Source organism: Nannospalax galili, unplaced genomic scaffold, assembly GCF_000622305.1.
Source record: "Nannospalax galili isolate Female #2095 unplaced genomic scaffold, S.galili_v1.0 scaffold1640, whole genome shotgun sequence".
In the NCBI taxonomy this organism is placed as follows: domain Eukaryota; kingdom Metazoa; phylum Chordata; class Mammalia; order Rodentia; family Spalacidae; genus Nannospalax; species Nannospalax galili.
In genome coordinates, this window is record NW_008346098.1 from 643,690 (window position 1) to 661,220 (window position 17,531).

A 17,531-nucleotide genomic window follows, 5' to 3' on the forward strand; every position below is an offset into this window, starting at 1 on the left:
TACAGTGCCACACATGAGTTCTTTCCCATTAAGTGGGCTTTAAGTCCAGTTAGATAGCTGTTGATTACACCCAAGATAAAAGTGCCACTACTGCATCAATATAGTTTGCTGTGTTGATCATTGTTTTGGTTATTAGTTTTCACTGTTGGAGTTGGGCCATTGATCGATTTTCTCCCTTAGCAGCTTGCATAGTATCCTCTAGAATTATGAGAGCTAGTCTTCAGAGAGGAGATAATACCTGCTGTTATTCCCCACCTCTTGAGCTCCTTCTTCCACTTTACCCCTGTGGTTTTTTGTATATCCTTCCCATTTAAATGTCCCCCTCCCCCCACTTCCTCCTTGGTAGCATTTGTTTCCTACAGCCCCCCTCCCTTCTCAGACTCTATCTGTCCCTTTGGCGCCATGGTACCTTTCCATTTTTCTGGCTCCTGCAGTTGCATCAGAATATATACTCACATATAAAGATTTGGTGTTATGATCCACAAATGAGAGAGACCATACATTGCTTGTTTTTCTGAGTCTGTGTTTCTTAATACTATAGTTTCTAGTTCTATCCATTTACCTGCAAATTCCTGATTTTGTCCTTTCTTTACTGCTGAGTAGGACTCTATTGTGTAAATGTACCACATTTTCATTATCCATTTATCAGTTTAAATTTTTCTATAAGCTGCTGAATCCAGTTAGTTCTGCCTGCTGGTGTGTTAACTGATCTTGTTGACTTGATCTTGTACAGGTCTTTCAAGCAGGTAACAATATCTTCAGTGATTTCATGTCATAGCCAGAAGATAGCATCTCATAGTACTCCTCTCCATCCTCTGGCTCTTATATTCTTTCTGCCTCCTCTTCCTTGATGTTCCCTGAAACTTGCGTTGGGGTTGATATAGATGTCCTGTTTAGGACTGAGCACTCAACAGTCACTTACTCTCAGCACTTTAACTAGTTGTGAGTCTCCGCATTAATTGTTTGCTACTGTAGAAAGAAACATCTCTGATTGGGTTTGAGAGCACCAGTAATCTATGGGTATTCACTTAAATATTTAGAAGGTAGTTTGACAACATGTCCATTTAGAAAAACAACAATAGTACATTCACAGCTAGGTTTACAGTATCAAACATGAATTTCGTTTTGTAGAAAAGGCCTCAAATCCAGTCAGAAAGCAGTTAGTTACCCCCATAACATCCATGCCATTATTGTGTCAGTGGACACATCTTGCCTAGCAGGTCTGTATTGTAGTATTCAAGGTTTACTGTTGGCTAATGCCAGTGGTGCCTTTCCTTCCCCAGTACCTTCTCATACTATGAGAGCTAGCCAGCAGGGAATTTCAGTCTTTTAAATGTATCAAAATATTTTGGTTTAAATTATCTGTGTTCTTTTTATTTATCCATCCCACTCAATGTTCTTTTTCCTCTCCTTCCTTACCTTTCTTTGGGTCAGATGGATATATTTTTGTTTTTCTAATGTTTTCTCCTTTAATTTAGAAGTTGTACTTTTATTCTGCTTTTTAGTGCTTATCTAGAGTGTACTGTGCACCCTTACAATCTAATATTAATTAGTGCTTTACCCTTTTCCTCAGCAATGTAAGAACTACATTTGATACTTCTTAAGTGTCACTAGTATTGAATTTTTAACTATCCTACTAGGTGAATAAGATTGTATTTTATTGTTCTTTATTAATGCAATGTAATTTCAGGCGGTTTCTCCCCTACTTAAACTTTGTAGTACTTGTAAAATTAAGATGGATGACAATGTTTCTTTGTTTTGCTTTTTGAGACAGACTCTCACTTTGTAACCAAGACTGGATTCAAACTCATGATCTCTCTACCTCCTCTTTCTGAGATCTGAGATTACTAGCCAGGACTACCACACCTGGCTGACTTTTTTTGTTGTTTTTTTTTTTTTTGGACAGGGTCTCCTGCATCCCATAACTAGTCTCAAATTCACTATATAGCAAAGGATGAACTTCTGATCCTCCTGAGTGTTGGGATTACAGACATGCGCTACCATGCCCAGTTTCTTTGTTGTTGGCGGGGGGGTCAACTGAGCTACTTCCCAAGTTTTAGCCGATAATTTTTGTTTACATATTTTTTGTGTTTGCAAAATAAAGAATGAAGTTAAAGCTTTCTACATTGACTGTGTTTCAAAATTTTTGTTTAGGAGATACATAAAAACTAAAATCATCCATAGACACACTCCTGAGACAGTTTCTCTGCCTTAGAGTTCCAGGTTCTCTTCTTCCCAAGACTACTGGCTAGCTATCTCCTATCTCTCTGTGCTTTTGCCTTTTCTGTTGAATAAAGCTTTCTCTTCACTAAAGTTACCATTTTCTGTCTCCTTTGCTATAACTCTCACTATGTGTAATACTTCTACTTCCCAATTTTGTTCCTTCCTCGTTTCAGTCAGAAAGTTTATAGTTTTTAAAAATAGCTAAGCAGGGCTGAGAGCTGGCTCAGTGGTTAAGAGCACTGGTTGCTCTTGAAGAAGACCCAGGTTCAAATCCCAGCTCCCACATGGCGACTAACAACTATCTGTAACTCCAGTTTGAGGGAATCCGATGTCCTTTTCTGGCCTCAGTAGGCACTGTATAACGTGGGTGTGCTTACATACATACAGGCAATACACTCATAAAATAGCTAAGGAAACACAAATTATCCAGTCACAATTAATGGGGCATTATTATTTTGAAGTATTTGACTCTTTTGGCTGCTTTTCTGCTTACTACCAAGAAAGTTTCTACAGGGTTGGGAATGAAGGGCAGTGATAGAGTACTTAACTAGTATGCATAAGGTCTTGGGTTTGATCCCCTCCACTGCAGGAAAAAAAAAAAAGATTTTCACTTCTTAGAGCATTACTAGTTACTTATGACTACCAGAAGTAATGAATGAGGTCCTGTTTAGGTAATATGATTTTAGCCAATGTAAATTCATTTTAAATCATGATTTGCACATTGTACTGAGGTTCTCTATTTTTCAAATTGTTGTCTCTCTTCGACAAAGAATGAAGTTATAACAGAACAGCAATTTCTTGTGGATCAGCTGAATGAAGAATTAACAAAACAACTGTCAATGACATCTTCAACTAAGGAAAATTGTAGAGTTGGGCCTGATATCAGGATTCCCGAGAAGAGACCATATACTGTACCATTTGATACTCATCTGGGGCATTACATTTATGTCCCATCCAGACAAGATATCAAGAAGGTAAAGTCCATTTGGTTTTATGGACTTCTGTATGTACATTTCCTCTTAAGCATTTTTAAGAATAGTAAGAGAATGTTTAGTTATACTTACAGGGAATACTTGAATAAAGATAATATTCTGGACTTCATCAAGGATAAAGAGCTGTCTTTGCCATTGCTTTTTCAGAAATGACTAAGTTTGATAGCTTCATGAGTTTTTTCCCTTTAATTTCTCAAAGGCAAGGTAAAGCTAGACAGTATTTATTTATCTTACAATTTTCAAAGAAAACCTTGGTGTCATTCAGTCTGTTACGAAGCTGACATAGTGAAGAAAATCACTATGAAAAATCAACATGAAACTTAGTTTTAATTTTTATTTGTAGATGTATAGGTACTGATCTGTAGATGAATTAATGTGTATGTAGATTTCTCTTGAATAAATCATCAAGGAATTTACTATGGAAACTACTTAATTAGCAGATTGATAATTTTTTGTTTCTCTGTACTAGTTTTATGATGGGCAATTGTTTGTTTGAGATCTGTATTGTAAATTACAGTCAGAGGGATAAGAAATATGAGAAACAAGTTGCACATGGGGGTTAGAAACTTTGTCTTGGGCAGGTTTAGGTATGACTAAACCTCAGTGAGTTTCCTTAGAATAAGCCTGGGGGTTATCATGTTGGGGATGTATTGGAGAGTTTATGTGTGACACTGACTCTTAACAGTGCCCATCACACTGCATCCTCACGATACATCCATGAGTACCTCTATTATGTCCCAGGCTCAGATGCTTCAGTTCAGTAAGAGAAACCCTTACCTGCATGCTTTTCAATTTTAAGTGCTTAGACTCTATATTTAAAATTTTGGGGTTTATTTATTTTTATTTTATGGTTACAAATGTTAGACCTGCGTGTATGTAAGTGCATCCATTGTTAAAAGCCCACATAGGCCAGAGGAGGGGGTTAGATCCACTAGAACTGGAGTTAGAGATAGTTGTTAGTCACCATGTGGGTGCTGGGAACCAAACCTGGGTCTTCTGCAAGAGCAGCCAGTGCTCTTAAGTGCTGATTCATCTCTCCAGTCCCAGACTTTACATTTGAAACCATTGTTATTATTAATTTCAATTTTACTTTGGAAAGTCACAGATATTTTCTTTCTATTTGACTATATGGTTAATTTTCATAGCCTATTTGAGAGGAGTATTAGATTTCTTTATCACTGTGACCAAATATCCAAGGAAATCATCTTAAAAGAGGAAAGATTTATTTTGGCTCATTGGGTTCAGAGGATTCACTTTGATCACTTGGCTCCTTTCTAGGCCCACTGTGAGAAAGAATATCATGGACATGGGAGCTTCATTGCCTCAGTGTCTGGGAAGCACAGAGAAGGGAAATGCAGGAAAGGGACATGATACAATATGGACGGCTGAAAGACATCCCCTCCCCCATGACCTCATGACTCCCAATGCCCCAATGCCTACATTTTTACCTCCTCTCAGTAGTGCCGTCATAATTATGAATCCATCAAGGGATTAATACATTGATTACATTGGAGCCCTGTTGATCTAATTGTCTCTGAAAGCCTCATCTCAGACACACACAGAGGTATACTTCACTAACTCTCTAGGTATTTTTTAAAAAAGATTAATTTTAATTTATGTGTATATTCATATCTGTGAATGCATGCCATTCGTGTGCAGGTGCTCGAGGAGGCCCAAAGAGGGTGTAAGATCCCCTGCAGCTGAAGTTACAGGTGGTTGTGTGTGCACACTCGGATATGCATGCACATGCATATGGAAGCCAAAGGTTAACATCAGATGTCTTCCTTGAGTGCTCTCTGCTATGCATATATTGACAAGGTCTCTCCCTTGAACCCAAAGCTTGCTGACTGGGCTAGTCTAGCATGTAAGCTTGCTCTAGGGATCCCATCTCAGTCTCTCACAGGACGGGATTACAGGCAGGCCACCGCGTCCACCTGGCATTTACATGTGTGCCGGGGAACCAAACTCCAGCCCTCAAGCTTATGCTTCCCCAGCAAGTGCTTTCCCTACTGCACCATCTCGCTAGCTCTCATTATTTCCTAAAAACAGCATTCAAGATAATTTTTTCTGGCTCCAGAAGCTATACATATTTAATTACTTTCCTTTGATCCGTGTTTGTCTGTCCTCCCCACCCATATCTATGTATTTCTCTCAATCGTGCTTCATGCGCCACAGGAAATGTTAAGCCCCTCTTACTCTGTTTTTCTTTTTTATTAGATCCAAAATAGACGTGACTAGATTAAGACTTCCACGGTTACTGTTTCAAATTTGTACTTTTGTTTCATTTTAATTTCTTCTATCCCAAATGAAGAGGAAAAGGAGATACAAAGGTCATATAAGTCAGTTTTGGGAGTTCTGTTCCTGCTGTGTATCCAGAAACCTTGGCCACCTTTCCTGATTAGACTGGTCACTGCAATAACCATGAAAACGCCGTTTTGGTGGGAAGGCAGGCAGCAGAGCCTGCCTTGTTCAAGTCCTATCTGCTCCTCCATCGTTCAAAGAGTAAGGGGCATGTTTGCATTGAATAGGACAGCTAGCATCTAAACTATCACTTTGTTTTCTACTAGATTTATTTTTCCTTTGCTGAAATCTTGCTGATATTTCCAAGTTCTAATATTTTCTTTCTTCAGTTTAGCTCTTTTACTTTCCTGAAATAAAAATAATCTGCCATTATAACAATTCCAGAGAACAAAAGGCTTTATTTGCTTGTGAAATAATACCCAAACCCTGACAAGACAATGGTATCTGTCAGTTGCAGGGCAAAATGGCTGTGCTGGATACCTTATACTTGTTAGCTGAATAAATTTTGGTTTCTTATTCTGTAAAGAATTCCTTTCACTCATGCTTCATTCCTCAGAACTGAGAGGCCACCTAGAAATCTTTATTCCCCATCTAGCCCATTATTGGCAGTCCCATTAGGTGACCCACACTGGGGACACAAAATCAGATAGAAGAGGATCTTCAGCATTAAGTAGGCATTTAGGGGATGAGATATGTGAGGGATCTACTGTCAACTGATTGAATTTTTAAGATTTGTATTTATTTTTTTAATTTCCTATATGCGTACAATGAATTTTGATCATATCTACTCCTCTGCCCCTCCAACCCCTCCAGGACTCCCATCACAACCTTCTCCCAACTTCATGCCCTCCTTATTTACTTGTTTAACTCCCTGGGTCCAGTTAGTGCTGCCCATGTGGACATAGGTTCAGGGTTATCCACTGGGACACGAAGAACATACTAGTGGCCACACTCTTAAAGAAAAGTGATTTTCCTTTCCCAGCAGCCATCAACTGCCAGTTGGCTAGGGATGGGACAGCTAATTGAGTCTTGAGTACCTGTGATACATATAGTCTACTATGTTACAATTTTAATAGCTTATGTAATATTTTATACTACTACTTAATGTCTCCCTTAAGATTTTACTGTTTATTTTGAGAAGTCACCCTATTGTTTAGCTTTAGAGAGGTGATAAGGAATTTTTTGTTAATAGAGCCTAGAACAAAAGTATAAAAGCAATCTTTACCCCATTGTTATTTTCATGGTCATTTTTTGGACACTTAAAGTGCCTCTACAATAGAAACATAATATTGAAGATTCCTAGCTAGCCCATAAAAAGATATCATGTGATATCTATCAAATGTATCATTTGGAGCACTAATTTAGTTATGGGTATCCACCCCATGTGTCAAGGATGAGGAAATGTGCTTGATTTCCAAATTTTGAATGTTGTCTTAGGAGGGAAAGTGGCATTGCTGCTGAATTTCTCCCTGTGTTGGAATTTGTATTGAACAGAATTGTATGCATTCTGCAGCTACCCTACAATTCTCCAAGTGCTAGGAGTGGAATGGTTGGGTTGTGAGCTCATTTTCTGGGGAGCAATTCTGCTATGTGGAAGAGCTGCCATTTCCCCATTCTTCTCTTTGCTTTTATTTTTGGTATTGTTTTCCCTAAAACGATCATCAAAAATAATGCTTTCTAGAAGAAAAAGAACTACGTAGTATCTGAAAGAAATTTGTGTCTGTGAAGCTTATTTCCAGTAATTGGATTTCTAAGAGTACTTACCCTCTAAAAGCACGTTTTGAATCATAGGATCAAAGTAGACATTAAAGAATCACTTCTTTTGTTGTTGGGTGGGTGAATCACTTGCCAGGTCTTCTCAAGTACTCCTTTATACTCTCTGGATCAAATATTGGCTGGGTTTCGAACACGAAGTCAAATGCTGGTGGACCACTTAGAAGAACATGATGAAGTTCTCCACTGCCAGTTTTTGGATAACAGTGATGATGAGGAATCAGAAGGCCAGGAGAAATCTAGGTAAGTTACAGTGAGTCCCATTTATTAAGCATTAGTACAATTTTAATGGTACAATAAATAACAAAAGACATAGTTTCTTTTCATTACAGTGTATCTTTTCCATCTACTGTTATGAAAGTAGTGTTCGAACAGAAGTTATCAGTCTTACAATTAAAAGTTTTTTTCAAGGCTTTTATAGTTACTGGATTTATGTTTTCAGAGATAAATTTTTAGATTTTTTTCTTGCCACAGTGGCTGCAAACATGGTAAATTTCCCTTTGGATCCAAGATGGAAGATTTCCTTTTATTTTAAAGAATATTAGTAAAATTCTGCTTACTTTATAATTGGTTTAAAAATACTGTTATCTTTTGGAGGAACTAATTTGAGAGATTAGAAAATGCTAACAAACTACCTTTAATCCTGTTCTTTTTAAAATTTCATTTTAGATGTAGAAGTTGCTCATGGGTTAAAAAACCAGGCTCTGTTTGCTCTCTTGTTGAGTTGAATGATACTCAGGATGAAACACAAAAATCATATTTGAGGAATGAAGGTAAAAAGTTTTTCTCAGACAATTTAGACATAATGGTTGTAAGACACTTCATATTTTTTTCAAGTGGTAATTTAAAAAGTATCTAGGTACTGTCAAAAACAGAACCTGGTAGAAATGCTTCTGTGTTGGTAAGACTAATTTCATATTCTCAGTTATACTCCTGTTTTTTTCATTCCTTTTATTCCTTAATTAAAAAACAAAAAACTAATCTGGGTACACTCAGGTGGCTGAGCCGGGATTTCGAGTTTAGGGTGAGCCTGGACTACATAGTGTGACCCTGTCTCAAAAAAAAAAAGTTTTCTGCTAATCATTTCTGGCTAGAGACATAAACTGTTTCATAATAAAAGTTGATACTCAGACTTGAGTTGCTTACCCTGAAGTAGACTAAGTAATCTACTAGATGTCTGTTTCCCTCGATACTGCCATACATGTTCTCCAGATTGACATGTATTAATAATGTTTTAGAACAAATGGATGTGAATTTATGCATCAAATAGCAATATTAAAAAGTTATGTAACAAAAATTCGAATAGGTTTCTAAAAATATTTTAAAAAATCATGTGTGTCTACATGTGGGCATGTGCATATGAGTGCCCGTTGAGACTAGTGGTGTTGGAGTCCCCCATAGCTGGAGTTACAGCCAGTTGTGAGCCATCAGATTGGGGTGCTAGAACCAAACTCTGGTCCTCTGCAAGAGCAGTACATTCTTCTAACTGCTGAGCTATCTTTTCAGCCCTCCAGTAGGATATTTTAATTCATCTCTTTTTGACCTGAAGTGGGTCAGTACACAAAAAGTAGGATTATAGATAACATGAAAAGTCCCAAAATATGAAAATAGCATATTTTTAAAGAGCCTCTGCATGTAATATTTACTAGAGTTTGACTCTGTTGAAACTATTAATTTAAAATGTAAAAGTGGTAAAGATAAGTGCTATTCAGATAGCCATTCTTGAGCCATTTGTTACTGGTCTGCAGCCACAAAGGAAACAAGGCGCCTTTGAAAGAGTCTGATTATGAAACATTTTTTAAAATGAGCTGAACAAAAGCAATATTCTTAGTAAGATATTAATTTGAATTCTGGTGCAGGACACTGACACACTGTACCAGAGCACACTCGAGCAGCAAGCTATAGACTGTGTTCTCTTGTTAACAATAAAACTAGAAGTTAATAGGAAAAATTTACCACTTGGAGAGCTTATACCTCTTTCAAATAACTTTAGTTAAAGGAAATTATGAACTGAGTTTCCAGCCCTTATGGGATATGATAAAATATATGCACATGTATATATGCATATATAAAGGTGTATGTTCTTAGTTAAAAATTTTAAGTACAAACTATTACTGTAAGCTGGAAAGCTGAGCTCTCAACTGCTATGCATTCATTTTCCCTTCCCTCTGTCTCCCCTTCCTCTGCCACCTTTAAATTCTTGTTCTGCTTTTCTTTTCAAATTCTACTTCAGTTTTTATGCACAGGTATTTTTGTTGCTTAGTTTTTTTTCTTTGATTTTAAAGATTTGAAGATGGAATGTCTCCAGGAAAGTCAAGAGTCAAATTTGCAAAAATTAAGGACTTCCGAAGTCATACTTAATAAAGCTAAACAGAAAATGAGAGAACTTCCAATTAACATCAGGATGAAGGAAGATCTGATTAAAGAGTTAATAAAAACAGGTAACAGTATTCTGTACGTATATGCAAACGAAGAACTTCTAAAATGGCTCAGAATTATCCGCTGTAGCTCAGATTAAGTATAAAAATATGTGCTTTAGAGCCAATATGTGGAGAGGTTTGTTAGGCTGGGATTTTATCTTTTAATTGTTCTAACTTGTGTAAATGCTGGGTTATGTTGAAACTTCATGGCACTTAATTTTTGTGCCATTTTAAGAAAAACATATTTGTCTCACCTTTTGTTTTCTTTTTTTCCTGTGATGTTGGGTTAAATCCAGGATTTTAGCTGGCCCTACCTCTGTAATCCCACACTTTAAAGGCTGAGGTAGGAAGGTTGCTGTGAGTTCCAAGGCCAACTTATACTACATAGCGAGACTCCCTCAGAAACAAACAAACATGCAAACAAAAACTTGGGTTGTTGCATATACTGGGTAAGTGCTGTACTAATGAGCCATGCCCCCCAGCAGTACTCATTTTAAATTATTAATCATCAACTTAGTTCAATCTTAATCAGTTAATTATTTTTTGTGTTGGTGATTGAACACAGAGCCTTGAGCGGGCTAGGCAAGTGTTCTGTCATTGAGCTATATCCCCAAGCCTGATACTATTAAACTATCTTTTAGATAGTTCTTGAAAGCTGTTCTCTTTGGTGAGCCAAGCTTTAGCACATTTCTATCTCACATCCTGTCAGGTTGATAATATATACCACATCCCTCCTTCTCAGTTAGATCAGGTTTGCCTTAAAAGGGAAACTGGGACTTTTGTTTTTTTCCTTCCAGTATTCTCAAAAGGATCAGTCAAGAATTAAAGGAATGAGAGACACTAGTGTTTCTTTGTCCTAATTTCAATTCAGAACAATTCTGGTCTCATTTAGGGGAACTGAAGAACATGTAGTCCCTTTTTGTGTGGGGGCCAGGGGTGATGCTTGTGTATGTGGTAACCAGAGGACAACCTTAGATGTTACTTCTCAGGCACCATACACCTTTTTTTGAGACAGAGTCTCTCACAGCCTTAAGCCATGCCAAGTAGGCCAGGATGGCTGGCCAGTGAACCCTAGGGATCCACCTGTCTCTACCCCTTCAGCACTGAGATTATAAGTGCCATTGTACCAGGCTTTGTTACATGAGTTCTGGGAGTTGAACTCAGGCCCTCCTGCTTGCAAGACAAACACTTAAATTTAAAAAAATTTTTAATTTTATGTGTTTGAGAATTTTGTCTCCATGTATGTAGTTACACTATGTGTGTGCAAAGCCTATGGAGATTAAAAAAAAAAGGGGAGGGGGTTGGATCCCCTGGAACTGAACTGGAGTTATGGCCTGGAACTGGAATTATGGACAGTTGTTAGCCGCCATGTGGGTGCCAGGAATTAAACCCAGTTCTCTACAAGAGCAACCAGTGCTGTTAACCACTGAGTAATCTCTCCAGCCCCTGTGAGCACTTTTTTGACAATGTAGTTTATGGTAAATTTCAATTATTCTCCAGCAAGAAAAACATGGCTTTCCTATTTGTCGCCTTCCTTGCAAGCTGTTTTCTAGCTATTGGTCCTTTTTTCTGCTTTCCCAAAGTCTCTTCCTGCCTCATTCCTACTGACATACAATCTGTATATGAGCCTACCTCCAGTTATCCCAGATGTTTCAAGACAGTTCTAGTTCTAGGACAGTGCCTTCTTAAATTGAGAATATTTACCTCCCAGAATAAATGATCTTTTAGAGAGGTGTCTCAGCATGGATCTCACTGAACAAGTATGATTTTGTACCCCTGTACACCCATCCGAGTTGCTTTAAAATAGAAGACACCCGAGTTTGTATACAATCTTTTTATTCATTAGAACCAAGGATGGTTTGGAGCTTTCCTAAATATCTTCAGAGATGGTGACTAGTAAAATTAACAGTGCATGCTTACTTTTCAATATTCTCACTAAAACCTTCTTCCACATAGTGGCTACTGCCAGCCATCAGTAATAACAAGGACATGAATGCTATAGTCATCTATTCTAATATGCTTTTATAACTTAATATCTTCTGAAATCAGTATATGTCTTATAGTCCATGTACACTTAACATTGTGATAAAATTGGCCCTATGGCTTTTCTCTTAGCAGTTCATATGTTTGTTAAAATACATAGTGTTGTATGTATTTTATTTATTTAGGACATGTGGGAGTTGAACCTGGGGCCTCATACATGATAGGCATGTGCACTCTACCAATAAGCTAGCCTATCAACTCCCTAGTTCTTTTTTTTTTTTTTTGTCTTTTTTGAAGCAGGGTCTCCCTGTAGCCCCAGCTGTCCTGGAACTCACTATGTAGACCAAGCTGGCCTTGAACTCACAGAGATCCGCCTGCCTCTGCCTCCCAAGTGCTGGGACTACAGGCGTGCGCCACCATGCCCGGCTATATTCTTTTTATTTTTAAGTGAGGTATTTATAGAATTTTAAAATGAAACTGGGTGTGGTGGTGCATGTCTTTAATCTCAGCACTTGGGAGGCCGAGGCAAGCAGATCTCTATGAGTTCAAGGCCAGCCTGGTTTATATAGTGAGTACCAGGACAGCTGGGGCTACAGGGAGACTTGGGAGGCAGAGGCAAGATCTCTGTGAGTTGAAAGCTAGCCTGGTCTACATATTGAGTTCTAGGCCACCTGGGACTACAGGGAGACCTTGTCTCAAAAAGACCAAAAAAAAAAAGAAAAGAAAAAAAACCCACAACAAAAAAAGAGAAAATAGACAAGATTTTAAACTGTTGCATTGATTCTGCTAATTTAACCGACAACTAGTATTTCCAGAGTAGCAACAAAGTAGTTCATAGACATAAGAAGAGCTGAAATACCAAACTTAGGAAGCATAGAAATTGAGCAGCTCCAGAGCCCTCAAGCAGTAGGAGCTCACAGGCTTCTGAGGGCATAGCCTCTATATGCCACATGATTCTAAGCACCTGCCTTCACTCTGCTGAGAGAGTCTCCCCCTCTTCAAGTTTTTTGTTTTTTAGATTTTCGTTTTTTTGCTTTTTCTTGTTTTTTTGTGACTGGGTCTCCCTGTAGCCCCAGCTGGCCTGGAACTCGCTATGTAGACCAGGCCTGCCTCTTCCTTCCAACCTCTTCAAGTTTATAGATTTAGAGTCCCAGCTCACAATCTAATGGGGTCTACCTTATGTCAAGTATCCTCATCTCTGACCAATCAGCAATGGCCAAGACTGGAGAGCATAGACATGATCTCTAAGGAAATAAGGAACTGTTTACCACCTTAGTTATCTGAAGTACCTACTCTTGACCAGAAATTAACAGTTTGTTTACTGTGCTCTTATGTATGAGGTTTAGTACTTAGCTCAATGTGAGAAATATTCCACTTAATAAATTTTAATGTAGTGTATATCCTGTTCAGCATTATAATGAATATGATACATTTCATATAATGTGTTCTTGAAAACAGGTTGTTTTATGTTGTATTTCTCTAAACCAATGTTATAAAAATAAATACTGAAGTAAAATATTGTTAAAATTTAAACAGACTTGCGGAAGAATGAAATTATGTCATTTCTTGAAAAGGGAATGGAACATGGATCATCATGTTAAGTAAAATAAGCTAAACTCAGAAAAACAAGTATCACATTTTCTATCATATACAGAATCTAAATTGAAAAGAGAAAAAGGCATAAAGTAGAAGGGGGCTATTTGGAAAGAGGAAGGGCAGATCAGAAGACATCTTATGGAAGTCAGTTCACTTCTCCATGTGGGCCCTGAGGACTGAACTCAGATCATAATCAGGCTTGGCAGCAAATACTTTTTTACCCACTGAGCTGTGTCATGAACCCTGGGTTAAAGGGTTCCTAAAAGATATAACAATCAGACATATTAATAACCTTATTTAGATCCTATTAAAATAAACCAATTATAAGAGTTATGTTGAAGCCATTGGGGAAATATGAATATGGAACAGTGTGTATTAATATTGCTGGGAATGATAATGACTTTTTGGTTGTATCTGTATTTTGTAAAGATGCTACTGAAGTAAGTACAAATGACATGATATAATATCTGGGATTCATTGAGAATACTGAAGCAAAGTAAAACCAAAGAAGGCTTAGTTTACAAATCAACTGAGACATACTAATACTAAAACATTTCATAATTTTTTGAACAAAATTCAAGAATACAGATCATGGGTAGCGAAAGCTAAAATGTACTGAGCAAGTAGACAAAGTCACTTCTGGTAACTTAACTGAGGTGCCATGCCAGTAAAACACAATTGTAAATTCAGAAGATTGAAAATAACTGAGTTTGGAGAGGCAGTTCAGTGGTTAAGAACATTTGCAGGGGGCTGGAGAGATGGTTCAGTGGTTAAGAACACTGGCTGTTCTTGCAGAAGACCGGGGTTTGAATCCCAGCACCCACATGGCAGTCTAACAACTGTCCATAACTCCATTTCCAGGGGATCTGACAGCTTCTTCTGTACTTGATAGACACCATGTACATAAAACACACACACACACACACACACACATAAATAAATAATAAAATCTTTTTTTAGAGTAACACAATAGAATACAAAAGATAAGCCAATGAGAAGATAAGCTGGAACCAGATGGGAGCAGGCATTAAGAAACTAGTCATGTTGGGCGTGGTGGCGCACACCTTTAATCCCAGCACTTGGGAGGCAGAGGCAGGCGGATCTCTGAGTTCAAGGCCAGCCTGGTCTACATAGTGAGTTCCAGGACAGCTGGGGCTACAGGGAGACCCTGTCTCAAAAAGACCGAAAAAAAAAAAAAACCCAAAAACCAAAGAAATTAGTCATGGGGCTAGAGAGATGGCTCAGCGATTAAGAGCACTGACTGCTCTCTCAGAGGACCCAGTTACAATTCCCAGCACCCACATGGGGGCTACAAACCATCCTTAACTCCAGTTCCAGGGGAATCCAAGGCCCTCTTCTGATCTCCATGGCATTGCACGACTCGGGTGCGCTCACATACATGCAGGCAATACACTCATACACGATAACATAAAAATAATAAATAAAATAAATAAACTAGTCATTAGATGAGCATGGTGGCACACATCTTTAATCCCAGCTCTTGGAAGACAGAGGCAGGTAGATCTCTGTGAGTTGGAGCCTCACCTGGTCTTCATGGTGACTTTCAAGCAAGCCAGGACTGAATAATGAGACCCTGTCTCAAAAATATTAAATATTAATTAGTTGGCAAGCTGGGTTTGATGGATGAGTGAGGTCAGCTGGGTTTTTAATTATACCTTAATTGGTGACTCTGCCCTCTAACTTTAGAGTATTTTTGTTTTAACTTTTAAACATAATTTTACTCATTACTGTTGATATTTTGCTGAAGGTAACAATGCCAAGTCTGTAAGCAGACAGTATTCTTTAGAAGTAATAAAACTGGAACATGAAGCAGAACAGGCAAAAGTGGAACTAACTGAAACACAGAAGCAGCTGCAAGAGCTGGAAAACAAAGATCTTTCTGATAAGGCTTTGAAGGTAAAATTACAGAAAGAGTTCCGTAAAAAGATGGATGCTGCAAAGCTGAGAGTTCAGGTAATTTACAAAATGTAATTGAGTAAACTTTTTAAAGCTACTTTTTCTTAACTGAGAATCCTGCTGGACTGGGGTAGGGAGGGTGCTCAGGGTAGAGTTCTTACCTAGTATATGTGAGGCACTGGGATTGAGTCCCAGTACCACAAAAAGAAGAGAGGAAATTTTTTTCAAGATTCTTGTACTAAGTTTGGAGAGAAATGGAATTCAGTTTTTAATTATTAAGAGAAACTATGGCTTTGATTTTTTTCCCCATGTGCTGATTACTTTTTGTGTTTTACAATCTGGGTAGTGTTTCTTAATTAAACAAATATATTTTAATCTTGGTATAAAAATCATATAGTAAGAAATAAAGATAACAGAAATTGTATCCTTTTTTGAAGGACAAAGATTAAATAATGGTTAAACAATGCACATAAAACATCAGGTACCCATGTGACCTTTTGTAGACACTCATTTGTTTGACTGGGATTAAATTTAACACTGTTAGTTAATACTAGCAGTATGAAGACTGAAATGTGAGCCCATTTTTTTTGATGCTGCTGACAATTTTAGATGTTAAAGTAATGGACTTTCAGGGACAGTGATGAGTTCTGATATTCTTCATTGAAAGGATTCATGATTAAAGCCACAGAGTTAAATACAAAATAATAAGGCACGATAATAAGAGTGGAAGGGTTGAGAGATGGCTCAGTGTTTAAAAGCACTGACTACTCTTGCAAGAGAACCCAAGGTTGGTTCCCAGCACCCATATGATGGCTAATAACTGTCCATAACTCAAGTTCCAGGGGATCTGATGCCCACTTCTACCCTTTTATGGCTTCTGCAAGTGTTGCATGACATGGGTACATTTATATACATGCAGGCAAAACACTCATACACATAAAAGAAAACTAAATAAACTCCCCAAAAATTAAAAAAATAAGAGTGCAATGTTGTATAATCACATAGAAGAAAGAACAAATCTTAGACCTCTAAGTAGAAAACTAAAAGGAATGGAGAATCTTTTTGCATGCATATATATAACATCTGGAAGAATATTTAGTAATTTTTCATCAAGGAAAAGGATAAGTAGATGTGGGGTCTTGGATAAGATAATTGTTTAAATATCCAATTTTGTGTTAATTTTTACCATATATAAAATTTTTATATATGTGTGTTTGTGACAGAATTTCACTTTGTAGCCCAGGATGACCTGGAATCTGCCTCTGCCTCAGCCTTCTTAGTGGCGCACATGCACATACACATATAAGTTGATTAATACACTGCTACACTGCAAGGGGGTTGCAGACAAGGCAGTAACTAAAATACTTCATGCCACACATATTTTTAAATTAGAATTAATAAGGAAGCAAAAGAGGTAGAGTTTGCTTTGGTTGTCAGTATAAGTCCGATCTTTCTTTAGTTTTTTATATATCTGATGAAAAGTATCGCAAAATTAGAAATGTAGAAAAGCAAGCATGTTTGTGAATGTTTTAAAAATAAATATAAAACTAGAGAAACTGGATGCCCTTACCATTGAATGAAAACATCGTGTAGTTCAGAAATGAGAGAGGTGCTCTTTTTTGTCTTGAAATATTCCATCTAATCTCAGGTCTTACAAAAGAAGCAACAAGATAGTAAGAAATTGGCATCACTGTCAATGCAAAATGAGAAACGTGCCAGTGAACTAAAGCAAAATGTGGATCACCTGAAATATCAGAAAGTACAGCTGCAAAAAAGGCTTCGAGAAGAAAATGAGAAAAAGAAGCAACTGGATGCAGAAATTAAGAGGGATCAACAAAAAATCAAAGTAATTTTGTCATACATTTCTAGGTGTAATATGAAATGTTAAAAACGCAGAGCTAATGAAGTTAAGGTTGATTGTGAAATATCACCTTGGCCTGCTTTTCAGTACTCTACTTACCTTAAAGCTTTACTCCCCTACATAGTAAAACCTATTTATTGAATTCTGGGTGCTGTCTTGAAGGTTCTGATGTCATAAAATAATGTGCAATGATAAAACTTCTGAAGATGAAGATTTCAATTTTTTTAACTTTAAAAAACTTTATTGAGAATTTCATACATGCATATAAGGTGTTTTGATCAAATCCACCCCCACCCACTCCCTCCCCTCCAACACCTGCCATATCTCTCCATCACTTTTTTCTGACAACTTCACGTACTTTCTTCTTTTTGCTACTTTAACATTCCGCCCTCTGAAGAGGTAACCCTAAAATCTTTTAAAGATTAGATACAAGCTCCCAAATACTTTTGACGTTTTTGGCCTTTG

The 17,531-nt window shown here is 37.5% G+C and overlaps 1 protein-coding gene across 1 annotated transcript in view; it reads left to right on the forward strand.

The window, feature by feature from the left end:
* Positions 1-17,531, forward strand: part of Kif27 (kinesin family member 27) — a 123,711-nt gene that overhangs the window by 61,902 nt on the left and 44,278 nt on the right. Inside the window, exons 5-10 of the mRNA XM_017800475.2 lie at positions 2,994-3,197; positions 7,369-7,532; positions 7,959-8,062; positions 9,575-9,730; positions 15,057-15,262; positions 16,854-17,051. Of these exons, the coding sequence (XP_017655964.1) occupies positions 2,994-3,197; positions 7,369-7,532; positions 7,959-8,062; positions 9,575-9,730; positions 15,057-15,262; positions 16,854-17,051 (1,032 nt within the window). The remainder of the gene's footprint in view (positions 1-2,993; positions 3,198-7,368; positions 7,533-7,958; positions 8,063-9,574; positions 9,731-15,056; positions 15,263-16,853; positions 17,052-17,531) is intronic.